The following is a 28,000-nucleotide window of genomic DNA, read 5'->3' as shown; positions in this document are numbered from 1 at the left end:
AATTTTTAATTGACGTTTTTTTGCGGTGTCGTGGAGGGCGGTGCTGTTTAACTGTTGGCGTTCACCGGTTCTCTCTGCAACGCGGGCTGCCGCAAGAAGCAAGCGTGGTTTTTGCTAACACGTGGTGGGAGAGATGGGACGACCAGGTAATCTTTTTGATTGGCTTTTGCGACGATTTTTCAATTGCTGACGGCTTCGGAGTCCTTCAGCGCAGACTTAATGAAGTGTGTAATACATAAATTAGCGTTTAGGTTGGCACGTTGTTGTTTTTAGGCGGTGTTTTAGTGCCGCACGCGTGAACAGTGGGCCTGCGTGTAGTGGTGACAGGAACGATTGGTTCAAATTTGTGTTCAACAGCTTTCTCCTCCTACGCCTCTGTGCATTGTCAAGGGCCTTTAAGGCTTTATTGTGTGCCTTAACGCTCGCTGCTTGTAATTGTCCTGATGCACTTGCGACCTGCTTTACCGTCACCATCTTGGTTGTTTTGGTCGAGAACACCTGGCCTTTCTACGCGTTGGCCATATCAAAATACGATATCAAAAAAAAAAAAACGGACTTGCCGGCATTTTCTCTTTTGTGCTGTTTTTTTGTCTCACATCGCAGCAACATTCCCAGACCAGCGTACTTTTCAACGTAGCATTTGCTCCTGATAGCCTAGTGTTCATTAATTTCGGTCCCATACGCTCACAAAATTTGCTACAACGAATTGTCGAGCGTTTTATTTTAGCTGTTGACCAAACACAATCGTGTAGTTCCGCGCGCGCCGTTTTGAAACCGCCCTATCTTGGTTGTTTTTGTTTTGTTGAAGTGTTACGACTACTTTTGCTTGTTATTGTCTGGACAGCCGTGCTCGCGTTTTATCTGTCGCAGCATTTAGTATTCGTACCTCGAGAGCTTGATTTGAAGCGACTAGCCGACGATGGCTGTTAGTGATATCGCCGAGGCAACACAGAAAACGCAGCGCCGACGGCGTGCTTCGAGCTGGTGCACTTGTTCAGCTTTGCTGGAAAGCTTAGAGCTGTATCTTATCATGGCGTGAAGAGCTGTCAAATTTTTGCTTGCTCGTAGGCTTCACTCCTCGAGGGGATCGTGGCGGCAGAGGTGGCCGCGGTGGCTTTGGTGATCGTGGCGGAGGCGGCGGAGGCTTTGGCGGCCGTGGAGGTTTTGGTGGTCGTGGTGGCCGAGGTGGTTTCGGTGACCGTGGTGGTGATCGTGGCGGCCGAGGTGGTTTCGGTGACCGTGGTGGTGACCGTGGCGGCCGAGGTGGCTTCGGTGACCGTGGTGGTGATCGTGGCGGCCGAGGTGGCTTCGGCGACCGTGGTGGATTTGGTGGTGGCCGCGGAGGACGGAGCAGTTTCGGCGGCGGCGACGGAGATGGTGGTGGACGCGGTATGTGCTTGGTGTAGTTTGGTTCACTGAAACGTACATGTTGTCTTAGTGCGTCAGTGGTATGCGCCAACAAAGGTACGCACCGTAATCACTATTTCCTCTGTCCTCTAGCGACATAACGCTTCTAGGCAGTTACTGTGAATCTGCCTTCTATAGTGGAGTAAAGTATGACTAACGCATCCTGAAAGTCTAGCTAAACATGCGCCTGTAGAGAGAAACCTGTTGGTCTGCAGAGTGAAATTATCCTGAACCCATTAGATAAAAATGTTACGCATTCTGACATATTTAGTCATGCAAGCAGTATAGAAATGATGTACAGTCGGTCACAAACTAATACTTAATAACGTTGAAATTAAACTTTGTCAAACAGTTAAAACTCTCGGTGTCCATTTTCACGAACACATGGCATGGAATTACCATGCAGAACACATTAGTCACAAACTTTGTAAAGTTCTAGGTGTGTTGCGTCGATGCCAAAATATACTACCTGTGAAACAAAAAATATTAGTGTACAATGCTCTTTTTTCTTCACATTTACACTATTGTCATCTGGTCTGGTCTACAGGCTCTAAAGCATCTCTAAAGAACCTGGTCGTGTTACAAAAAAATGCCTTGCGGTGCATTGAAGGTGTATCCTATAATGCAAACACTGCTTCAATATTTGCAAAATATAGAATTTTAAGCATTACCTGTTATTACGAATACCAGCTTATGTCAGCTTTTAAATCAGAAATACACAGAGGAAGTATCTTTTTACGATCTTTGGCCACCTTGCAACCAAATCCTGCCAGTTGCGTTACTCGGTGTACGGAGACTTGGCACGTACCTTGTCCTCGCACAAACTATGGATTTGAAACACTATGTTACCGCCTTCCAAGTGTGATGAACAAATGGAAACTAACAACTGATAATCCGTGTATATTGTCTAAAACTGAAATGTTAAATCGGTTGTGCTGATTGTGTTGTAAATGAATGTTGGGTGATTTTTGTAATGGTTATTCAGTTTTTATTCTTTCATGCATTGCTTTGTTATGTATATTTTTGTATGTATTTTAGAGTTGTGATTCTATTATTTGCTGTCATGGGCCACATGCGTGTTTCTTTTTGTATTGTCGCTTTCCGCTGCCTGTAATTTTTGTAATTTTTTGTAAATTTGTAGTGTAGATGTTTTTCTGTGTGAAGGGGCCAGTCAAGCTGTGAAATGCAGCTTTTTTCCCTTCGCACCAAACCACGTATACAGTGTATTTTCATGTACTTGTCATGTGGTTGAATAAACTCAAACATAACTCAAACATAAACATGAAATAATACGGGCTGGTCAAGTGCGTGGTGAAATTGCCAACTAGTGGAAAGGTGTCCTCTGTCTAGAGCATTTCTCTTTAACTTGCGGGCCACAGCGATGCTTTTGACATCGGCAGGCACTAGTTTCACTGCGCACTCGCATGGTTTGCATTATTTTGTGGTGGATTGTTCATTATGGTCTCCCATAAAAGAAAGTGCATGTGGCCTGCGCTCTGAGGCAGCTTCTTTGAAAACACGGGTAAGGAAACGTGTGACATGCACAGCCATATGTCAGCAAAAAATACGAAGGTCACTTAGGCTCGTCAAAATTTTCCTCAGCCAGAGTCGTTAAAATTTTTTCTCAACCGAGCTCACTCAAGCTTACTGCTCAATCTGAGTTTGCCGACCTATGCACACAGGCGCCCTTTGTATAGCACCTGTGTTGGTCGCACTACTTTATCTCTTCGTTTTTTGTATGCTAAAGCTTCAGTATGACACAGTACTAGGAGGTCCAAAACACTATGTTAGTGTTCTTGGAAAGGCAGCAATACTTAACTTGCACGTGACGTCAAAGACAGGTTCTCTGCGCTGGGTACCTGAAGATGGGGGTCACCTTGACATTTTAATGCATTCAAGAGTGTCAGGACACAGGGATGGACAGACAGTTGCTTGACCCCCCCCCCCCCCCCTCCTTAATGTTTTTTTTTTCTTTTTTTCTCCCCTCTCTGGGATTTTTTCTGTTTGCCAGATGCGTCAAGGGGGAACACAAAGGATTGTAGGGGAAACCAGCACTGGGTCTGGGTGTCACCGTTTCTTGCTTTGCGTAGTTGAGCAAGCATGCAGCAGATGGCGACCACAGTGATGTCAATACAAGTTGTGTACAGCAAGCATGTCTACTTTTGGCATAATTTGTTGGCAGCCACAATAACCAGGAATAGCTGATATGTAAGCATGTTCTAAACTATCTCCTTGCTGTACAATTGCACAAATGGCAGTACATGCAGTGCAGTCTTGTGCTGCTTGTTACTCAGTCCGATGCCAAAAGCGCCCTATGTGGTTGCTCATGCTGGTACTTCAAGTAGCTATCTGCCGCGGAGCACACGCCATTCATTTGAATGTTCCCTTTCGTAACGGACTGCCGTATGCACCACTTTTTATGTGTGTTGTTGAGCATAGGTGAAACCAGTACCGGCTGTGGGCCACATACAAAAACTTGTATACTGTTAGATAGTTGCTATTCGTTGAAAGCTTTGGGAGTGTATTGAGAGTTTTTTTTTTTGATAGCCTAGCAGTAGCTTTGCTCACATGTTCATAAGCTTACAAGCTTTTAATTCATCTGGCATATCTTCAGGAATGTTCATCAACAGTCTTCTGCTTGTTTCAGGTGGCTTTAGAGGCCGTGGAGGCTTTGGAGGTCGCGGTGGTTTCGGAGGTCGTGGTGGCTTTGGGGGTCGTGGTGGACGAGGGGGCGACAGGGGTGGCAGAGGAGGTGGACGAGGCCGTGGTGGCGGAGGACGTGGTGAGTGCAAGACTTTTGTGTTTCTTTTTTTCAATCATTGTAAGTGTACATACACAAGCACACTTGGAGCTGCAAGCAGGGCTTTCTTCTTCATCAGGTTCTGCTTCTTGCGCTTGAAAGCCAGCATGGTGAAAGCATCTGTGTGTTTTTGTTGCCTTCAATCGCTCCCAGACACAAGCCAAAATGTGGATGGCTGCCAATAAATTTATGCTGTACCATTTTCTGCTGTCTGCTCAAAGCAGCATACGATGAAGCAATTGTCTGGTGTAAAGAATCTATAAACATTCATGTTCTGAATAACCCCTTGATCCATCGGCTGGTTCACTTCCGTTGCATTAGCTGGGGAGAACTCCAGGCTTGAAGTCCTTAAACCTGACCAGTTTTTGAAAATGACCATGGTCATCCACGCTCTTCCATTCGCATGGTACGCAACAGGAAGTTGTCGAACGCCTTTGAAACAACGTGGGTGCTTTGATTTTCCTATTACCAACAGTTTCAATTTCTCATCTCTTGCCATGTTTGCACCAACCAGCACAGTGATGCGATCTTTACTGACTCCACTACAGGCTTCGCCATTGAAGGTGAGAGTCTGATGGAAGGGCTTTATAAAAAAGACCATCTCATCGACGTTGAAGACGTGGCTTAGAGCTCATCAAAATTTCTCTGTCCAGTTGGTGCAAATGTACCTGTTGACTGCAGCACTCTCACCTGAGATTGCTTTAAAGACTAGGCATTGGCGTGTTTTGAAGCAGCTGAGCCATCCTTCGCTTAGGGCGAAGTTCTGAGTTTGCATGACCATTATTTGCATGGAAATCTCTAAGTTTTCTGCTCGAGAATTGGTCCGCTTATGGGCAAATTGGAACTCTGTGCACGCTTCAATCACAAAAAAAGAACTTTTTCTAGTTATTCATAAGGCGTTGCCACATCCGTTTAGAGGTAAAGGTTCCATTTTTTACAGCACCTTCAGTCTTTTCTCTCTCTTTCCAGATCCACGATAACATGAATTTTGAGATGTTCTATTTTTTCGCCACCTCCGTCTTGGGCAGGTCGCTTCGAACGTGCTCCTGAAGAATTTAGAGCTTCTTTTCAAGCGAGAGTGCATGGTGCGGCCGCTTCCTCTCCATCGGGCTGAAATATACATCGTGATCCCCGCCGCACAAATAGGCCTAACACACAACTGACTCGCAGGCTCTGCTCCCGCAGCCAGCACAAGTATAGTGCCTAGAACATGCTTACTAGTGTGCCGACCGCGACCGTTGCGGTGGCACGGAGAATGATGTTTTCCACCAGCGGCCGCCAAGCGGCAATAGCCGCGGGGACCGTGCTAGGCCGAGCGGCTCGAGCCAGAGCCCGAGGGGAGTAGTGTCGGCGGCGTCTGTACCACGGCCGTGTCTCTACCAACATTCCAGCCAACCTGCGAGTGTGACAGGCGCCTATGGGCTCTCCCAGCCCACTTAGAACTGTCAAGGCTGTTTGGGAGGCGAGGCGTAGTCAAAGCAATACTTTTTTGTTGCACTTACAAATGTACTTATGGCCCTGTTATCATTAATACGGTACATGATATCGAGTGTTTGATAAAAAAATTACCAATATATAAATAACCATGGGTGGTTTCCGAGGAAAGAAGTCAACTCTAATCAAGCTTAACAAAATTCAACAGTTAAACTCTCGGTATTTACTATAAGCTATTGCTCAAAAGTAGGATGAGTTCTTCACATGAACTTCAATTTTCTAATGACGTTTATGCTAGCTGAATTCATTAAACCTAAATAGCTTAATTTTACAGCTCATATAGAATTTTCGTTTTTGAAGATTTTTGACTCGTTTATTGAATTACCCGGTATAGATGCGGACATTGTCGAGTGGTGCAAGATAAATAATGAAAATTAACACAACAGCATTAAAGAGCTCATTTCATAGAAATGCCGGAGTCGGCAACACCGGTCTAAATGAGAAAACATCTTGTCCGTGGAAAGAAATTGACAGCTGCAAATAAAATGGATACAAATTTTCGGTTTGAGTTTTTCACTGAGAATTCAACTGATGGCACCGTCTACTGTAATTTTGAAGGAGTGCTAAATGTAGCCATCACTAAAATATTTCTAATGTCAGGCGGTAGCCTACGATCTTTTCGCTTCACGTTTTTCTCCCACTCAGCTGAGTGTTCTGGGTGTTCAGGGCCGCTGAATAATAAGACCCGTTCGTTATTAGAGCAGTATCCACTCACACAATATGGAAAAAAAAAAAAAATCAGGCACTCTCCTTATGCCTTCTTTTCTGCGACGGCATCCCGGTTTCATGAAGAGACACATGCGTGAACAACGCACACAGAAAAGAATCACGGCAAAGACATGCAGAGGCATGCGCTATGTGCGCAACAGCAGAAATGCCCCTCAACTACACCGCAACCGACTGGGTTTATGAACACACATCTGAAGTGCATCCAAAGCGCAAGTGAGGCGCATGCGACGCGCGGTCTCAATGTGCCCCGCCGCTCGGATAGCACAGTCCCTAAGGGTGTCGCCGTCTGATGGCCTCCGGAGGAACTCGTCATCGGTAGTGCCAGCATCTCTTATTGGAAACGCTTGGCTGTCTGCACGCCAGTATATTCTAGGCGCTATAGTACAAGCGAGAATGGCTACTCAATCGGCCTGTCTTGAGGTGGTGCCATGGTTGTGAAACTACCTTTGGCATGAGCGAGTCTATGCTGGGCTTAGCATTTGTGCCATTTAACCGTAGGTGACTAATAAGCAGTGTTTCGGTTAACCGATGAATTTTACTGAGCTAGACATAGAAATACAGCCATATGAGCCCGTTAAGTTTCATTAATGAGGCATTTTCGTTTAAGTGAGTTTCGTTTATTGGGAGTTGAAGTTTCTTTTGAAGTTTTTTTTATTGCTTTTTGAGCATTTTGATGACATTGTGCATTAAATCTCAGCAAGTTCTTATCGCAATCAACATTGCCACATAAGCTTATATGAAGTGTAAGATGTGCATCTCTCACAGTTCTTGTCTTTATCAATTGCAGGTGGTTTCAGGGGAGGCAAGAAAGTTTTCATTGAGCCTCACAGGCATGAAGGTATGTTACTCATTTCAAAAGATAAGGCCTAACCAGTTCACAATAAGCTATGTAATTCTGCCAAATGTGGTCATTATATCAAAGGATTTTTCTATTTTGTCCTTAGTACATACCAAAATCAGCAATGCAATCTCCAGCAATAAGCTGAGGCTATTGTTAGGTGAAAGAATTTGTTGCGAGCAGTTAGCGCATCTCGTCATTCATGTGTTGTCAATCTTCCCATTACCACACAGTATTGTGAAGCCCCATCAGGCAGTGTTTAAAAACTATTTCGTTCTGTTGTTTTTACACCGAAATCTGAATCGTTTTATATGTAAGAGGGGTGTAACATCCACTACAGTGGATAATTCATAACACTAATGAAGTTTTCTTGGGCATGAAATTTTAGAATTGCCATTTTCTGAGCTCCAAGTGACGTGACGGCATTCTTTCTCATTGTCCAGGTGTCTTTATTGCACGTGGAAAAGAAGACGCCCTTGTCACCAAAAACCTCGTGGTCGGAGAGTCTGTCTACGGAGAGAAGCGCATTTCAGTTGAGGTAAGTGACCACAAAAGCTTATCACAGAACATGTTTTACAGCGGTCAACTGATTGTTCCAACCTGGAGGGGACCGAAAAATAGTCCGAAAACTTGAACAGTTTAAAAAATTCGTTTTTGCCAAAATAAAATTTATTGCATTCAGGCTGGCTTAAAAAAGTCTTTGATATTACGCCTGCAAGCAATTGCATTTGCCTTTTTTTTTTTTTGTGGCAGGATGACATCCTCATCGTTAACTGCCCATTGAGGGGAGATGTGGGTGTTGAAAAATTTTTTTTATTATTTGTCTGAAATGAATGAAACTTGGTACACTTATTCACAGATTCCAAATCTCTAAGTAGATTTTTGATAGCTGCATCAGAACAGAAGATACTTAATTTTTATAATACACAACATATTTTTTACGGGGCTTTTTGGCAGTTTCAACATGCCAAACACAAAAACAAAGTATATATCCATATTGGGAGAGAGCTGGTCTAGCCGGTGGTGCTAATTTTATTGTTTGCAACAAACTTCAAATGTAAAATAAATGAATACAAACATGAGTGAAAAATTTCTGCCTTATATCCTGTACAATCATCGTGAATTATAATTTGTTGAACAGCATATAGAAGAAAATAAATAGCTTTACCGGCTAGATCTATTCAATATGAACGCATTGGTATCTCAAACTTGTTATTGTGAGTCAATAAAAACATCTCAAAATGCCCCGTAACGCTACGTGTTACAGTCGAACCCCACTACAACGAACGCCGCTTCAATGAAATTTCTGCTACAACGAAAAATTCACAGTTCCCCAACAGCAGTCCATAAAAGTCAATGCATAAATATTGTCGCCACAACGAACACTTTTTCTTCTGCCGTCCCGCTTCAACGAAATTTCACGATGCAATTCCAGGCTCAGATATTTATTGCTATGCAGGAAATCCAATCATTAACACTTTGAAGTCTAAAACACACTGGCACCACCAAAAACCGCCGCTGTTCAGCAAGCATGGGCACTGCCATTGCTCGATAACGATAGCAATAAGACTGCCCTGATCATGGTGGATGGTCCTGCTTTTGCCACTAGTTTGTTTCCTAGCTGTAGACGATCCGAAGCTGAAGCTCAGTCGCTCAGTTGTTTATGGTTTCCTTCACGCAGCTGTTGGATGCAAGCGCGGAGCGATGCCTTTTCCGATTCCAATGCTTATTTTATTCACGCTTGGCCAGTGTGGTACCTAATCAGAGTGGCTGTTCGTCCGTGTTATTAACCAAATCAGCCAGCCGCGAGATATGAATGATACGAATGGCATAGAATAAGGCAAAAGTCACCGCTCCACGATACCTTGGCTCCATCTCTGCGTTGTTGGATACACTTTGATGGCGGATGGCTGCTGGTGTTAACTTGTTAATGCAACTGTTCGGCACGCTTAAGAATGTGGTTATAGGCGTCATTTCAGTGTTTTCACCATGGCCTTGCTATGCATGACTGAATCGCGTATGATGCTGCTGGGAAAGAATAGGAAGCAGCGGACACTTTTTTAATTTTAAGAACAAACGTTCCTTTGTTTAGCTAGCTCAGATCAGCTATATTTTTTTTCGATTTCACTACAATGAAATTCTTGCTTCAATAAAATATTTTCTGCACCCGGCAGTTTCGTTGTAGCGGGGTTCGACTGTACATTTAATATCATAAAACTGAGATAAATGCATTTGAAGTTTCAGTTTTCCACAAATTGATGTGCAATTGCAACATAACTGTATAAATGGCATCATTATGTAGCTTTGCCTTTCAGGAACAAGATAATGTCATATATGTTTCAACAATGTCACAGGAACCATGAAAAATTTGCTGTATTAGCATGCATAGTCCTTGTAAATAGTGCCAGAAAGCTGCTACCAAACACTTAACCGTTGTATTTCTGCTTGTATGTGTACACTGCGCCCAAAAATGACAGGCTTATGCAGTCTGTGCTGTCACTATTTGCACCTCCGTCAGGGTCACAAAAATAAAGGGGGGGGGGGGGGGGAGTACTTAATTCTCACAATGACAAGGGCTTGAATCTACACTTTACAGCTGGCCAGGACTGTAGGTAGTGTTTACTGTTGGCTAGCGCCTATTCATGAGCTTGTTTGTCGTGGCATCCCTGGCTGCATAGTCTTGATTGCCTACCTAAATGACGATATTGATGAATCTTCAGTCACCCTCAGTGAAGCAAATCGCTCATCGCGCATGCCGCACGCTGAGCATGCTATCACGAGTTTCACACTGAAGTACTCTTTTCTTTCACAGTGTAGCCACTTGGTCTAAGAACTGCCTAACCTCCCTGTCCTTCCGCTTAAACTTTCCTCCTCCTACTCTTTTCTTTGCTACTTAGACACTGTCTCCGCAGTTGGCGCAAATCATAAGTCTGAGATGGTAATTAAACACGCTCAAATGTAGGTATGATCGAAAATTCTGTTCCACTCTTGTGACGTTCCCCTGTTCCATGTCCACGCCAAGAAGTTCAAATTTTCGTTCAGTTTCCGACTTGACGCCAAGTGCTTTTTCACGTTGGCCACACTTCCTGCACGCTGGCCATTTTCTTCAGCCAATAAGAAAACGTTATTGACGTGTTTTCTGATAGCACTCGACGCCTGGGCTGACAAAATATACACACTACCTGTGCCAAGTTGCTTTTTTGGACACAAACTGCCAACCGACGATCCCCGATGTGCTCTGCGACAGCACTTGAGGCATGGCTGAACGAGGCGCACGCGCTCGATTTTGTGGGCTGCGGCGCTGTATTTGATGTGTCTACAGGCAATTCCGCAATTATGCCCCGCCGCGGTGGTCTAGTGGCTAAGGTACTCGGCTGCTGACCCGCAGGGCGCGGGTTCGAATCCCGGCTGCGGCGGCTGCATTTCCGATGGAGGCGGAAATGTTGTAGGCCCGTGTGCTCAGATTTGGGTGCACGTTAAAGAACCCCAGGTGGTCTAAATTTCCGGAGCCCTCCACTACGGCGTCTCTCATAATCATATAGTGGTTTTGGGACGTTAAACCCCACATATCAATCATCAATCAATTCCGCAATTATGATGTGTTCCGTGAATTATGGTTCGAGGCGTCCACGCTGGATGCAGCTGCGTGTTCAGTCCGTCCAGCGGCGATTGTGGGACATGCCCCAGCGAATTTTGTCGGGCATTCCATGGTCACCGTCATCTCTTTCCGACTACAGTGAAACCTCAATATATCGAACACGGATATATCGAACTATTGCCTATGTCGAACGGTTCCTATATCACGCGGGAAATCGCATGCATTATTGATTTTTTATTTCAAAGAAAGTTTGACATATAATGGATATATCAAACTCAGCCACACCATACCGCCCGCTCTCAATTGACAGGCGGCGAGCTTTCCCGCAACTCTCGAAAGTAGCGGTAGAGTGACGGGTGTTTACAAATGCTGCACAGATCGATGGCGCTGAGAGCGCCACTTTAACGTAGCGGCATACGCACGCCGCAGCCTTGTGGTAGAGGTTCTTAAATGAGGAAAGAGAAGAGAAATGCGCGGAGCTGTTATTTTCTTTCAATACGAAGGCACCGACACGGCTTCGCGCAAGGAAGGGGAGTGGGAGGTAATGATGGAGGAGGAAAGTATAGAAGGGAAAGGACGCAGACGACTGTCTCGAACGCGGCCCGCGCTGCCGCCGGGAAAGGGAAAGCAGTCAGGCGAGCCAGCATGGGCGCGCCATGTGCGCGCTTTACACCCGGACTCACGCCGCAGCCTTGCAGCTTGCAGTCGTTGCAGTCTCTATGGTGTCAACGGCACACTGCGCACTTGTTGCGAGCTCCTCTCCTCCCCGTAGCATCAGCAGGCATCGGTCGTTGTGCTCGCAGTGTTCGTGCGTTCGGAGTTAGGCCTGTCGCGGCAGGCCTAACTCCGGACGACGGAGCTCACGGATGGGGAAATTGTCGCCGAAGCTACTGCTGAGCAGCCAAATGAAGACTCTGCTGAGGTGGATCCCGCAAGCGCTGATAGTGCCCCACTCCCGACATCAGCTGAGGTCGTAGCTGCCTTGGCCCTTGTGCGCTGACACTGTGGCGCGATTGAAGGCACCGGCCTATCACTTATGGATCGCCTGGACTATATTGAGGACGCAGTCGTCAAACACGCCATGGCCAACAAAAAGCAGGCTACTCTTTTTCAATAGTTTAAACCAACACAATACATACTATGTTTGAATCTTCAAGTGAGTATTTACTGCACCACGCTTGAACGGTTCGTTCGTTGTTTTCAGCAAGCTGTTGACGCATTTTTTTCGTGATTTTTTTATATCGAATTCTGGATACTGGATATATCGAACTATTTTGCGATCGCCGCGCCGTTCGATATATCGAGGTTCGACTGTACGCGGCGCATAGTTTTGTTCAAACGAATGTCTTCAGACATTTGAGCAGCTTAATAATCGCAGTAGTTCAAACGTGGTAGTGAAGTTGCCAGCATGAAGAACCTCGCGGAGCAGCCGAAATCCCGAACTGAGCGAGTGCACGATCACAACGCGAGATTGGGCAAACAAAAAGCAAAACAAACAAGGCCAGCGCGCAGGGCGAACGCGCGCTTTGACCAATCACGTGCGCGCAAGCGACCTTTGGAAAAGGAGTGGTAGCGTCACTCTCGCTGCACCGGCGCCATTTTGAAGATGGGCAAAAGACTCACAAAGAAAGCAGTTTCAAAATGACACCAAGATGGCGGTGCCCGGTCGCCGCGTTCAGAAGTTACGAGCATGCGAAGTTCCAGCATAATTAGCCAATTTTCGGTCATTTCGTCTGCAGCTAGACATGTAAAACGCTGTTTTTTTTTTTTAGTATTTCTAGATTGAATACAGCTTTTATATTTCGCCAGGAGATTATTAAATGTTTGAACTTTGCGGTACTGCACTTTTTTAAAAATCGACTTTTTTTGCGATTTTTCGCCATTTCAAGACCCGCTTCTCCTCTTAAGAGTGTCACCACGTCAATGATTTGTACCGCCGACGGCTGCGGGCGGTCATCTTTGTCGTCATCCGAGTCGCTCTCTAGCTGCGGTGCAACCTGCCGCAGAATTTTATCTTCTGTGGGCTCAGCGCACGAAACCATATTGTGATCTGCACGAGCGAAGTCCTTGAATGTCATTGTGGCAGGAACAATCACTCCACCATTTCGCAGACAGCGGATCAGGTCCTTCCCACCATCCATTGCGCTGTCCAGACCGCAAATGTCCGGCTCATCTGCCTCGGCATCTTCAGCGGTACTGAAACCCGCATGCCTAAAACAATTCTCGATGGTCTCCGGCCTCACCGCCTTCCTTGCCTCGGCTAGCATATGGATGGTGACTAGGACGTCGAGTTTGTAGGCTTTGCCGCTGTCAGGGCACAGCACGGTACGATTGAGCAGGTGGTCACGGTAGTGTGCTTTGTTATTTCTGATGACACCTTCATCCATTGGCTGGAGCACATTTGTGGTATTCGGTGGCAAAAATTACAGCCGAATGGCCTCAAGATTAGGCACGCTTCCATGTGCGCCGCAGTTGTCTACGAAGAAGATGACTTTATTGTGCTGACGCGCAAACTTGCAGTCAATTTTTTGTACGTACGCTTGAACAAAGATTGGGTGATTTACGCTTTCGATGATGTGCTCTCATATGTCGACGGAGGGGTGGTCACTGCCCTTAAACATCTTAGGTTTCTCGCCTTTCCTATTACAAGAAGAGGGAGCTTCTCTGTTCTGGTTGCGTTGGCACCAACCATCACTATGATGTGCTCCTTGCTGAGCTTGTCGCCGGCGCACGGGTCACCCGAAAATGCCAGAGAGTGATTCAGCAGCATTCGGAAAAACAGCCCCGTCTTGTCACAATTGAAGGTGTCTGAAGGCCCATATTCTTTGATCAAGTCTTTGAGCTTGGCGAGACGATAATCAGGCACAACAGCCTGACCTACCGCTCCGCTCTCACCTTTCAATATTTAAAGGCCTGCTTCGTGGCAATGCGGATTACCCCTGGAAATATGTACTATGCACGATGTCGCACTCCTACACAGCAGTGAAACAATTTATACAGTGGGTTCACATGCTGAGAAAAACGCATGATCTATTCTTTCATTTCGAATACTTCAGGATTTTCAATAGTTTAAGGGGGGGCGCGGCAAGTAAAGTGCCGATTTTGGTCAAAATATGCGATTTTCTGATTTATTTTTTTTCGTAATCTTCAGACCTTCAACTTCCTTGTTCTAAAATATTACAGCGAAACGTGCGCTACAAATCCCGCAAATAGTGTTTTTGCCGAGGCTAGTCGCCGAAAAGTGCGAAAAAAAAGCCCCTGAAACGGTGTTGTTCACGCCGCACAAACGCGCCAAGTTGTTGACCGTGGGCCGCCATTTTGGTAGCTTTGGAAAGAGGAGAAAGCCGGCTTCCTGATGGTCGCGGTCTCGTATTTCGCCGAGTGAAAATAAAAGCGCGAGGAGCAAGTAAAAAAACGAAAACGAAGAACGGCAATTGGCTGCGCGGGTCACGTGGTAGCAGGCGCGACCTCTTACTGGTCAAAGCTGCGCCGCGCGCCTTGGCAACCTTGGAAGCGCGAGCGCATCTGCGGCCGCCGTGTCGGAATCATCCGGCGTGCGCTTCGTTTTTTGCCAGTTTGCTGTTTTTGTGATAGTTCGCGTGCTTTTTTTTACCAAGCTTTGTTTACATCGGTGGTCTCTTCTGAGTGCTTGCTCATACTGCGGTGCTATGTTGCCGCAAAAAAAGTTCCGGAGCGTCCACAAGTACGGCAAGCGTCGGAAAGCTTGGAACAAAGGGCAGACGACTGCGGCTGCCGTCCCAGTCGCAGTTCCGGACGGAGCATGCTCTTCAAGCGTCACGGAGCCTCTACTCAGACCCTTCGCTGATTGTTGTGAGGCCGAGAGTGTGGAAGGTGCCACATCGTCGTATGTCAGACCGCCGGATGCCGTCGACCGTGATGGACGCTCTCGCAAACCCGCTTGCGGTGGCACCGCGTCGGCAGCCGTTGCAACTCCGGGCGTGCGCGCGTCGAACATTCTATCGCGAGTTTCGGCCCAGATTCCGAGCAGTGAAGAAATCGCGCAGCGGGCGCAGACAAGGCGGGATGTTTTGGATGCCGTAGCATCGAAGTCCGCTTCAAAGCGGAAGCTCGAGCTTCTGAACGAAGGCTGCGACGAAAATGACGGCGGTAAGGACTCCACATTCTTCATTGTAAATAAGAAGATGCTGAACGGTCTGCTTTCGTCAGTAAAGTGCAACAAGTGTGACGAAGGGTCGATACGCCTCGAGACTACGCACTGCCTTGGACTCGCAGCGAGGATGGAACTTTTTTGTGACAATTGTGGCAGAGTGAACAGTGCGTGGTCGTCCCCGAGGTGCTCCGGGCAACAAAAAACGAACCCCTTTGAGGTAAACGTGCGTGCTTTGAGGGCTGTGCAGTCAGTTGGCAGAAAACAATCTGCCATAAATGACATTTTTTCTGCGATGGACATTTCGCATCGAGCACTGCACCACAAGTCCTACCAGAGACTGCAAAGGAAGTACAGCCACCCTGCCACCACATCAGCTGCCACCCGCATTGAAGCAGAAAGTGCACAGAAGGTGCATGACATTTACAAGGACCTAGGAGGAGTGCCAGGCAACATTGACGTCATTTACGACGGCACGTGGATGACGAGGGGGCACAGAAGTCATATTGGCGTGGGCTGTGTAATCGAGCTGTACACAGGCTTGGTCTTGGACCACTGTGTCCTGTCCAACTACTGCCAAGGCTGTGCTGTTGGCCCCAAGCCTGGTGACGACAACTATGAGGAGTGGCTTGAGAAACACAAGCCACAGTGCCAAAAGAACACCGATGCTAATGCAGGCCAAATGGAAGTAGAAGCAGCTAGGATCATGTTTGAAAGATCGTTTACCAAGTACAAGCTTCGATACATCAATGTGCTCTGCGACGGTGACAGCCGTACGTACCTTGCCCTCACGCAAGACAAGGTGTATGGCTACATGGTGATTAAGAAACAGGAGTGTGTGAACCATGTGAAAAAAAGAATGGGCACTTCCTTGCGCAACCTTCTTGATGAGCACAAATCCAAAGGCCGAGGACTGAGCATGGGTGGCAAAGGCCGGCTGACGCAGGGCCTGATAAAGAAGTTGACGAATTATTATGGCTGGGCCATTAAGAGCCACCCCAACGATGTTCCTGGCATGGAGAGGGCCATCATGGCCACTTATTACCATGTAACATCCACAGACCAGGATCCACACCACAACCTGTGCCCAAGTGGGACTGACTCCTGGTGCCCGCACAATCAGGCATTGGCCAAGGGAGAGCCGCTGCCGCCTCACAAACATAAACTGCCCCCTCACGTGCGAGTGGCACTGCTGCCAATCTACAAGCGCCTCTCGAACAAAGAGCTCCTTGAAAGGTGTGCGCAGGGAAAAACCCAGAACGCTGTGGAGAGTATGAACAGCCTCATTTGGTCACTCCAGTCCAAGAGCCAGTTCGCCTCCCTTCGAAGTGTGGAAAGTGCAGTTGCAGATGCAGTCTGCCGTTTCAATGGTGGCTGCAAGAGTGCGCTGCAAGAGATCACTGCTCAACTGGGCTTCAATCCAGGAGACTGCTCTTTGCGGCGAGCAGCCGAAAAGGATGCCAAAAGGGTAAAGAGGGCTCAAAAGGCGCATTTTTCCACGACAAAGAAGCGCAAAACTGGGTTGCGCTCTACAGAGGCCAAGGCCACAGCATCTCAGGATTACTGCCCAGGAGGATTCTGAGTGTTTTAGGCATGTTGTGAACTTCCAAACAAGAGTGAACTTTCAAAGTCAGTTTCCTCAACTCTTGATTTTCGCCTATGTGCCTTCGCTAGAACATCTGTCATTTTCTAACAAAGACTGATAGAGTCGTTCCGTTTTTTGCACTAGGCTCAGGAGGCCTTTAGCAGTGCAATAAAGCTTTATCTCTCTTCTTACTCATCATTTAAAATTTTTAGAACACATTTTATAATTACTGCGATGTGTGCGCAAAACAACATCCATGTTTTAAAAATTTTATTTATGGTTACAAGAACTAGAAAAATCAACTAATAGCTTCTTTGCACAAGTTGATGCTTTGGGAACATAATAATATGAAAAAATAATTTCATTTAGCAATAATTATCTCTTTAAGTGTGAAGAGCATTAATTAGTATAATTATGCTTGTAACTCAAAAAGTACAAGAGGTATTTGAAAACGGTTTTCATATTTGGAATCCTCACAATCATCCACATACACACACCAAATTTCATCACAAACAGTACATTAATAAAAAAATTAGTTTTACTTGCCACGTCCCCCCTTAAAGTTAAATCAAAGTGAATTGAAATATTGTAATAATCGTTCAAATATTAGAAGCGCTCGAATATTCGCACAAGCCTACTGGTTAGCGTGGCAAGTTCTTAAATTTGGGGCGGCTCTGTAGTGGCTGCAGTCAAGCTTTTAATCTTTCTTTATTGGGGTCAGAAATGTACATAACAAGTAAATATGCAAAAGGAGGTCCCAAGGTTACAAACCACAGGTGGGACCTCCTATGTTAATACAAAGGAAAAACTAAAATAAGAACGACAAAAGAGCATTTTTTTAAGGGGGGAGGCTACCCTGGAGACCGAACTTTTTTATTTTTTAAGATATCTGGATGAAACTTTCAGGGGTTGTTCACTACAATAAAACTAGCACAGCTGCTAAGTTTCACGAAGCTGTGTTTCTTAGTTACAGATTTATTGAGGTTTAACTGGGTGCTTCACATGGGTGCCTGAGGAAGAGTCGTGAGAAATCCCAGGACATAGTAGAAAGCTGAAATTCATTGCGGTCATTCCTTGATAGCTATCCCAGGGCGCTGCAAAGCCGTTTTTTTTAATTCCCCCCCCCCCCCCAAACTTTCACGCAACTTTGAATTTGATGTAACCAGTAATGACCAGATTCATCAAAAATTAATTGTTTATTATAAATTAACAGCACCAATTTTCAAAAAAAGGAGCTTGTTACGCCCTTGCAAGGTCATTCAGGAACAGAATAAAAAAAACGGCACACAAATCTGATGAACGGTTTTCGAGTTCTTGCTTTCCTCAGCACCACAACTAGCAAAAAAATCCGTTCTGAGAAAACAGGCCGAGAAAGTTCAAAACACGTGTTTTCTTCAAAAAGCTCCAGCACAGTAGCTAGAAGTGTCCTGGCGCACTCTTTTCTTCTTTTGCCTGGCCTCCATCTTCTCTTGGTGTCTTTTAGAATTCTTTTTTAGGCGTAAAGCGTCTTTTTCACGAGCTCGCTGGATGGCCAGATGACCTGGTTGAAGTCCAATGGAGTCCGATATCACTTGGGTTGCTTTGCAGCAGCCGGCATTGTAGCGCAGCACTGCTTCATGCAGTGCTGTTTCTACCGCGATCAAGGATGAGTGTTGTTCCTTCGGCATCAGAGACCACAGAATGGAGTGGAATGATTCTGATGCATTTTGCGTCTTCGCTCCCAGGCAGCGCTGAAAAACGACTTTTGTGACAGTCTTTCGTAGATGGGCAGCATAGCTGCAGCGACATAGTCCGGTAGGCTGTGTTTATGTTTTGGCTGTGGCTCACGCTTTGCCTCTGCAGTTCTATGGCAGCACCACGATTGAGCCCCCTCTGGGCAAAGTTCATGGTAAGGGTCCTGGTCAGTCGATGTGACGTTGTGATATGTTGCCATCACTGCACGCTGCATGGCTGTTACGTCAGTTGAATTGTTTCTCAGGGCCCAACCATAATATCCTGTCAGCTTTTCAATAAGGGCTTTAGTCAGCTTCCCCTTCCCACTCAGTGGCTTATCACTTTTCTGCACAATGTTTCGAAGAGCACTTCCAATCCTTTTCTGAACATGGTTCAGACATTCTTCTTTTACAATTGGCACTAGCCCGTACACATTCTCTTTCTTCTGTGAGGGCAGCGAAGGTACGGCTGTCTCCGTTGGACACAAGAGTGGTGTACCGCAGGCCATGCTTGGATACAGACCGCCCAAAGAGAGTCAAGCCTGCCTCCACTTCCATGCTTCCCGATTTTGCGTCTGTGTTTTTCTGGCAAATGTGGTGCTTCTGCCAGCTTTCGTATGCTGCATCTGCAGGTTTGGGCCCTGTTTGGCATCCAAGGCAGTGGTTGGAAAGAACTACAGCATCCAAGATGAGACCTGTAAAGAAGTCAATTACCGATCCCACTTCGATGTGTGATGTGTGACCCCGCTTATGCCATGTGGCATTGTACACTATGGTGATGTCCTTGCAGAAGCTGGGGTCCATTTCTTTATATGTTTTGATCACTGCTGTGGCAGAATCAGCATAAAACTTCTCCAAAGCGGTGGCCTCTGGCTTCCTGAACGTCTCTTTCAAGTGCTTTTGAAACGTCTTGTGGTGAAGACCTCTGTAAGAAACTTTCATGGCAGCCCAAAAGTCATTAAGAGCTGTTTGCCCCTTGCCTATTTGCTTTATAGCCATTATGGCGCGGACATTTACATCGAAGGCCTGCGTGTCCTTTTTGCGGGGTGATGTCCATAATTTATCGACGGTGCCACAAGAGGCGCACACGACTTCAAGTTTTGTTGCAAGTCCAAGCTTGGTGCTCTCTCGAACAGTCATAGCACCTTTCAAACATTCTTTGCACACTGTGCGGCTGAGCACGACGTTAAAGATGTTCATTTGAACAAGCGAAAAATGTTCGCCCTCACTTGTCCCTGCAGGTGCAAGAGCCGGCTGCATCAGTTGAAATTTCTTCTGCGTCGCCGGCGTAGACTCGAGTTCAGCGCGAACGGCGTCACGACGTTTCGCATTCGCATCGATTTCTTCCTTCGTTAGGAAACGCGTCCGCAGATGAAGCGATGGTCCACTCACGCTCGATGGCGGCACCGATTCAGACGAAGTGCTGGGTCCGGCGATATCAGAAGCACTCGGTGTCACACTGGATGGCATCGATTCGGAGCACGTGTCGAGCCCGGCGATCTCGGGAACACTCGGTGCATTTGCGGCTCCAGCCACACTCGATGTGTCGGATTCTCGACTGGCGACAGCCGACAACACAGTTCTGTCGCTGCAAGCGTCTACGCAGTCGGCACCCGCAGCAGAATAGCAGAATTTCGATGATCGTACAAGCCGCATAGCGCGCCTCCGCGCACCGGACTTCCGCACTGACTTCGGCTTCGTTGCCGGCATCGCCCGCAACAACAAAGACGAAAGGCACAGAACTAGTGCAAAAAGAAAAAAAAACGAGAGAAAATGATCGAAAAGATAGCACAAGGCGAAGAGCGGCTCGTAAGCAGACGTCGTTCGAGGCGGGCGGAGCAGAGAGCAACAACGAAGCGAGCGCGCTGGACGCGCCATCGAGAGGAGCGATTGCCCCCGCTGCTGCACAGCAGCCAATGGTGGGCACGCTTTCTCCCGTGAGATATGAATGCGCTGCTCTAGCCAATCAGGGCTCCGCATCTCATCGCGGGAAAACGCCAATAGCGTCTCAACTGTGTTGCCGACGCCATTTTGCAAGGCGGCGAACGAGAGAGAAAGAATTCACGGTCAAAACAACGCCAAGATGGCGCGGGACGACCGCATGGTCCGGGAATGGCGCGCGCGCGAAGTTTGGTTTGATTTCGGGATTTGTGCCTGTTTTGGACGCCGCGGCGGCCTCTAAAGAAGTATTTTTTTTGCACTTTGCAGTTGAATTAGGTGCTGATAATTACAGAATAGGTAGTTCATGAGACATACAACCCAGAAATGTGGTTTTTCAAAAACCGACTTTTTCGCGATTTTTTTTGTTTTCAAGGGCCGCGTCCCCCCTTAAAGTGTTACAAGTAACAAAGAGATTACAAGTGTTCAGATTAGCACTTGGAGAATTGGGTACGTACAAGGCAACAATAGGAAATTATGAAAGTGCAGCAGTTATACATCAAATAAACAATTTTTTTCAATTTTTCCTCAAAAACATAATTGTGTGTTATGTCTTTCAAATAACGTGATAGAGAATTTTATAATGAAATTCATAAAAAGAACAATGCTAATTTTTTTCATAATAACTGCTAACTTTAGATAACAAAAGGTTATTGGAGACTGTGAATCTAGATTCATTGACATTACACAAGACAGTAGGAAATATGTTGATAACAAGGGTGCGGTGGAAAACCCTGAAAAACAAGACAAGCACATTTGGGAGATTGGTGATCTGTCAAGCTAAGGCAGAAAAAAGGATGTGCTGGCGTCTGACTTGAAACGTAAGTTAGTGTTAGTCGCATTGCTTGTTTTTGTAGTACCTTGAATGGCCAAATGTGCACCGAATATGAAATACTCGAATTCTATGTTCTTCATTTGTTTCGTCATTTCAGGAGAATGAGGTGAAGATGGAGTACAGGGTATGGAACCCCTTCCGGTCTAAGTTGGCTGCAGCCATCCTTGGCGGTGTAGACCAGATACACATGCCACCGGGCTCTAAGGTGCTCTACCTGGGAGCGGCCTCGGGCACCACTGTCTCTCACGTGGCCGACATCGTCGGGCCGGTGAGTCAGGCGTTCCAGTGGGATAGTTTACTGTCGCTTGAGGTCACTTGTGGACATTGGAAAATTGTTGTGTATACAGGGGGTAAGAATGACAAGAGTGCCCATACTACGCGTGAGGTGTCAATGGGAATTTCAGCTTCTTATGGCATCCAAGATATTTGATGCAAAACTATGCGTACATGCCAATGAGCTTGTTCTATTCCACAGAATCTACATCTTTGTCATTTCGGGGCTGATCTAATACATGCAACTTTTCCACGAAAAGGTTCAAACACAATTTGCAATCGATGTGTGCAAATGGAACAGGTCCATGTGGGTCTGGCCCTTATTGCCTCTACGGGCCCACCTAAACCTTTTAGACATACAATTGAACCCAACTATATGGAACTTTATTAAAGCAAATTATCCATTATGGACTGTTTTTGAGCATGGCACTTATGGAAATCCCATGAGAGATGCTCTGAAGAAATAGGAAAAAATTATGCTGAAGTGCGCATGCGGTGTGTAAAATGTGCTAGACACAGCTAATAGCTTGATACCCCAACACTCTGAACTCGGTAGAAGCTCAGAATTCGCACAAACAGATGTCAGTGCAAAGATAACCTATTCACAATCTCTGAGCTGACCTTGTTTGCGAGTTGGTTATGCAGCCCCAATTGGGTTGAATGGCTTTGCTGTCGCCGCTCTAATCAAATGTTCTTTTTATTCATATTATCAGTTGGGCACCAAAATCAACTCCTGGATGCATCGTACTTGTACAGTTGAACCCCTCTATAAGAGTTTTGCTCCTGGCATCATTTGTCTTTTATATGAGATGTCTCTTAAAGGGCCACTCACCAGGCCCCTTAACAAATTTTAGTTAGACAGTGGAAGTTGTTGGTTGTCCGATGAGGAACATTCTGCCACAAAAATTTTTTGAATCGTCTCATCACGAGTGGAGAAAACGGGTTTTTTGAAGCGGCGCGAAACGAGGGTTAGGAGAGGCGAGCTCGAAACCCTTGCCGCTCCTCTGCGTAGCCTTTGCAAGCCAAATCTCTTCCCCACCCTCTCCGGCATCCGACCAAAAGGTCACATGTGCATGACGTGCCCAAACAAGTCCACCCCGGAGCACGCCAGTAGCGTTGCTTTGTTGACCAGCGTTATTTTGCGGTCTTCTGCCTGTTTCTGCGGGATGGTTTGGAAACGCTGGCTTAGACGCGGTAGAATAGATGAGCACGATGAGTGCGCGAAAGTGTAGGAGCGTTTCACGGTGGTTGTCTGCTCGGTGCGCTAACCGCGGGTACACGAACGCATGCGAAACACGGACACATTAGCCCCGCTTCTCGTTGCAATTCACAGGAGACAAATGGAACAAAAAGATGCTCACATTCCCTTATTGTGTCTCATGATTTATCTAGAGTTTTATTAATCTCTTCAAGCAACAAATTATTATTAATCTCTTCAAGCAACAAATTACATAAACTACGCATGCCGTGTTAAATCATTTTCACCATGTCACGTGCCACTGTTTGCAATGTCAGAGCAGAATCGTCTACGTAGAGGACCAACGTCACTGCATTGCCGTGTACGTAGGGCCATTCATACACGCACATCATGCCCTCATTCTCTGGGCGCGTGCCGGCAAAAGGGAGGGGGAGCAGCGTTCATTTTGAAATTTGGCCCATTTCCGCAGCGCGTAACGTTACAAATTTTGGCAGACGTGATCATGAACGCCTCGTCTACGCATTGCGCTTGTCAGCTCAAATTTGTCAAACCTGGTAAGTGGCCCTTTGAAGCCGGGTATTACCATGTATGCATTTTTTTATCACTGCGTATTTTATTGAAGGCACACCGGTGTCTCTTATACCCATTGGTCTCTTATATCAGTGTCTCTTTTAAAGGGTTTCAACTGTGATTGAAATTGTTGGTGAGGCCCTACAGTTGTGGGCGATCAGTAGGAGCCAGATTCAGCGCTTGTCTCCATTGTGAGTTTTCGAATGCAGTCGACGGCCGATTTGCGGGACCCTAAAGGGGCCGCGAGAACGTCTAGACGATTGGACTGTCCGGATAAATGAATGCAAGCAAAAACACACTCTTTAGTACAGTCGATCTTGGATATATTGAATTATTAGCTATATCAAACAGTTGAGAAATCCCCTTGAATTTCCCATGCAAAAGGAGTAGACAGCAGCGTCTATTGAGGGGTGCAATCACTTTACACAAAAAATGTTTCAGTGGCCCCTTAAAGTCTTTTTTTTTCTTTGTTGAGATGTGTAACTGAATTAGTTTGCCTTCACCCTTCCAAATAACTCTTCTATGAATCTTCATGCAGGAGGGCCTGGTCTACGCTGTCGAATTCTCTCACAGGTCGGGTCGTGACCTCATCGGGGTGGCACAGAAGAGGACAAATGTGATCCCCATCATTGAGGACGCCCGCCATCCACACAAGTATCGGATGCTCGTTGGTACGGCTCCCACTTCTCGCCAGTCTAGTGTTCCATTTTTACCAAGCATCTCCTGTTATTGTTTGTGCTTACCGTAAAATTCCAAGTACGCGCTCCCTCCGATTCGACTGTTCATTACGATTTCCTTCATACTTCCGAGAATGCCCCACCCATCCCCTCCACTTATTGATCAAGCAACACTAGCCTTCTTGAATCTGGTTCATTGCTGCTTAACAGCGTGATTCCCAAGTGCCTGCATCTGAAATTTGTTTTAAAATAAACTCTAACCTAATTTTAACTAAGTAGCATCTTACTTGAAAATAAGTTCGTTATATCCAAAAACTCGTTATATAGTTATACAGTAAAATTTCGGCAATACGCATTCGAAGAGAGCATGCAAAATATTTGTATTATCTTGAATTCCTATAAACCAAAAACAATGAAGCTGATCACTTATGTGAACAAAAACTTTGGGAACAACTACTTCTTGCTGAAAAAAAAAAAAGGTTATGATGTCCTTTTGAACTTTGCTGCTTTTGCCGCCTGTCAATAAAGGTAACCTCACTCATGCTGCTGACGCTATAAGACGCACTCACACTTAGCATCAACGGCAGCGACAGCAGCAAAACATGTTGAAAATTCATTCACATCGCCGCTTAAGCGGTTTTCAAAACATGCCCCGAGGTTAACTCGGAAAAAAATCTGTCGGGGGGGGGGGGGGGGGAAACGCCAGAGTGACCGATAAACCACGTCCGCACCCTTTGAAAATGTCCACATTTGTTATGTCCATTGCATACATGCCACTACCGCTGTCATTGCTTGAGAATTCATTCCTGAGCATTAAAATCCGTATGAAGTTCTAGTTATGCATACAAAGGACTGAAAAGAAACGGTTTACACCTTTTTTGACACGAGCAGACGTACCGATAGTGGCGGCAACGGATTCAGCCAGCAGTGCAAAACGAGACAGGTTAGGGCATGGCAACATGCTGCTGCTGCATTTTTTCTACTTTTGGTGTTCGCAACACCAAGCATGGTCACAGGGCCCCCCTGCTCAGCGCATGTGTCACATGATGGGCCACAGGGTTGCTTGACAAAGTTGATATAATCGGTGGGCAGCGGCATTGCTTTCGCGGAAGGCATCGACGTAGTGTAAGATGCGGCTAAATAAGAAAAAGAAATCAACGGACTTCAGGTGTGGCAGCATTGTGTGGATCTTGCGGATTGGTTCAGCAGCAAAATTTTCGTTCCACTCCCAGTCAACATTTCCAGTTATCCGCAATCGACCCATATATACTTCGAAATGAAGGGGAAAATATACATGGGACGTATAGACGAATGTTCGGTGCCACGGGAAATTTCGACTTGGGCAATTTGATATACGATAGTTAAGTTAATGAGGTATTACTGTATCGAGGAAGTGTTTGTGTGCTCTTTTCTTTTTCGGAGGGGCGGAATTTGCATCCATGTCTTGAATTTTGGTTTCATGCAGGGAAAGCCCCCTCCACTACCGTATTTATAGTCATTTCGACCTGCTGAAAAGCGTTAAGGTGGGCGGGAGGTTGCGCTTGTTAGGACTCTTACAGTAGTTAGTGTTCCACGGTGCTATTCATTCTTTCATCAGCGAAATTTTTATCAGTTAGTGTGTATGCAATTTAATATATGCGGACATTTGTAAATTTACTAGAACGCATGATGGTTGTCGTATTCTCTCGGTCTCAAAACACCTGTTCTACTTAGAATTAAAATCTTTATGCTGCAGTAATATGTGCTAATACTTACGTAAACATGATTGCTTTGCAGGCATGGTGGACACCATCTTTGCAGACGTTGCTCAGCCTGACCAGGCGAGGATAGTTGCTATAAATGCTCACCACTTTCTCAAAAATGGTGGGCACTTCGTCATATCCATAAAGGTGTGTGGTGGTATTTTTCTTGTAGATAACGTGAGGTTATAGACGGCACTTCACCTTTTCTCTTGCACTACTCTGGAATAAGTGCTTTGCCTTGGTGCTTTGGTACATGACTAAAGAAAAAAAATTGTTTGTGCAGAGGAATACAAGTTTGACCATTTTTTAGTCGTAAATCCAAATAACAATGCTAGATGAAAGGCGTTAAATAAGTGCATCGGGAGTTTCTTCCAAAAGAGCTGCAAAGACAGTGCGATCGATGCAATATGCCTATATATTCACGATATTTCTTGCAAAACGCAACTTGCTGCTAAGCATGTGGACACTTAGGATCATTGTTTGTTGAAATGTCTCCAAAGTGCGAGGACGTAAAGAGGTACAGAGGTGAATGTACGAGAATTGCCATCGTAGCCTAAATAGCTGCAGGTGCTGAACACACATTAGTGGATGCTCTGAAACGCCGTGCTTTTTTTATTGCAGTGGATGGAAGCAGGAACAGTGCGTTGCAAATGTCAGTCTCAGTAATTTAAGAAAGTTTGAAGTGTGTTTTCATTCACAAGGTTTGTTTTTGCCTCACAAGGTTTGTTTTGTATGCCTATATATTCACGATATTTCTTGCAAAACGCAACTTGCTGCTAAGCATGTGAACACTTAGGATCATTGTTTGTTGAAATGTCTCCGAAGTGCAAGGACGTAAAGAGGTACAGGGGTGAATGTACGAAAATTGCCATCGTAGCCTAAAAAGCTGCAGGTGCTGAACACTCATTAGTGGATGCTCTGAAACGCCGTGCTTTTTTTTATTGCAGTGGATGGAAGCAGGAACAGTGCGTTGCAAATGTCAGTCTCGGTAATTTAAGAAAGTTTGAAGTGTGTTTTCATTCACAAGGTTTGTTTTTCTTTTTACCTTTGTGCAGGCCAATTGCATCGATTCCACGGCTGAGCCAGAGGCTGTGTTTGCTGGTGAAGTCGAGAAACTGAAGCAGGAGCGGCTAAAGCCGCAGGAGCAAATCACATTGGAGCCCTATGAAAGGGATCACGCTGTGGTCGTTGGCATGTACAGGTACATTTCTGCCCGGACCCTGTGGTGGAAAGAGGCGTTTGTATTATGTGTTGAGAGATGTCACCCACTGCATTGTCTTGAGCTAACTGCCCTGCTGTAATGTCCCCCACTTTGTTACAGTTACCACTGTCTGCTTGAAACATTCTGGTCATAAACACATTAGGTGCAGCATGTGGTCCCTGAGGATATGTACATAAGCTGACAGGCAATCCTAGTCAAAGCTTTTTTGTTGTTTTTAATATATTGCATGCTGATGTGTCGTGTATCATCTCTATTAGTGATGGTGCTTTACCTAGGTGTACACAATGCCCTGCCGGGGTGGTCTAGGGTCTGAGGTACTCTGCTACTGACCCGAAAGTCGCGGGATCGAAACCTGGCTGCGACGGCTGCATTTTCGATTGAGGCGAAAATGCTGTAGGCCCACGTGGTCAGATTCGGGTGCACGCTAAAGAACCCCAGGTGGTCGAAATCGATAGTCCTCCACTACAACGTCACTCATAATCATCTGGTGGTTTTGGGACATTAAACACTGTTTACCAATCAATCAATTAGGTGTACACAATGTATGAAGACTGCAGTAGAATCATCTAAAATATGTGTAAGGGACCAGAGAGATTTGTAACACTGTCTGTCTTCGACCCTCTAGACAATGTAATTTATTTTAATCATCATAAAGAACTTTATCAGCTGCGTAACCTTATGGGTAAGAATGACATCTTAATATACAAACAAGCTTGTTTCATATTCACTGTGCTGCTGGTCATGAATTACCAGAATTTTTTTTTTTTTCATTCATATTAGCTAAACTGTGACTATAGCATAAAATCGGAAGAATGGTCTCTTATTCTCGCTATGAATTGGTGCTCGCACAGGTCAACATGCAGGTAGCGGCTGAAATAAGCGAATAATCGTTCAAAACATCGCGCGCAGTAAGAAAAAAAAGTGTGCTTTCGCGTGAACCCGGCAGATGGCAGCACTGTACCGCATCCGTGGCGCTTTAGGATATATTCTGCAAATGTACCAAGTGGTTATAAAACGCTCGATTCGTGCGGTGATATCGCGCTGTTGGTTGTGCAGGAATAATCTGCCAAGTAATTTAATAATTTATTTTCTAAATTACAGGCCGCCGAAGAAATCTGAAGGATGATTCCCGGGACCCGGTGCATTGCTGTTTTTATTTTCTTTGTTTTTATCGTATCGTACCAGAATCGCAAGGCGTGCTACGTGGCTGTAAACTGTAATAAACCCATATTTTCACCAAACAGTGTGTTGTT

General features: G+C 45.8%; 1 protein-coding gene across 1 annotated transcript; it reads left to right on the top strand.

Moving 5' to 3' along the window:
• The first annotated feature begins 1 nt into the window (after position 1).
• On the top strand, positions 2-27,988 carry Fib (rRNA 2'-O-methyltransferase fibrillarin). The gene is made up of 10 exons (XM_037422554.2): positions 2-146; positions 1,069-1,389; positions 4,055-4,189; positions 7,218-7,268; positions 7,712-7,806; positions 21,163-21,333; positions 23,645-23,777; positions 25,560-25,672; positions 26,581-26,726; positions 27,849-27,988. The coding sequence occupies exons 1-10, from the start codon at positions 134-136 to the stop codon at positions 27,871-27,873; spliced, it is 1,203 nt and encodes a 400-aa protein (XP_037278451.2). The 5' UTR covers positions 2-133; the 3' UTR covers positions 27,874-27,988.
• Positions 27,989-28,000: the final 12 nt, after the last annotated feature.

This window comes from Rhipicephalus microplus, chromosome 4, assembly GCF_043290135.1.
Source record: "Rhipicephalus microplus isolate Deutch F79 chromosome 4, USDA_Rmic, whole genome shotgun sequence".
NCBI classification, from domain to species: Eukaryota; Metazoa; Arthropoda; class Arachnida; order Ixodida; family Ixodidae; genus Rhipicephalus; species Rhipicephalus microplus.
The sequence above is the reverse complement of the archived record's forward strand: the minus strand, read 5'-3'. Positions and strand labels throughout refer to the sequence as shown.

Coding starts and splice junctions, on each gene's coding strand:
- Fib (XM_037422554.2), top strand. Junction 4,190..7,217: donor CCGTGGTGGCGGAGGACGTG/GTGAGTGCAAGA, acceptor TATCAATTGCAG/GTGGTTTCAGGGGAGGCAAG. Junction 21,334..23,644: donor TGGCCGACATCGTCGGGCCG/GTGAGTCAGGCG, acceptor ATCTTCATGCAG/GAGGGCCTGGTCTACGCTGT.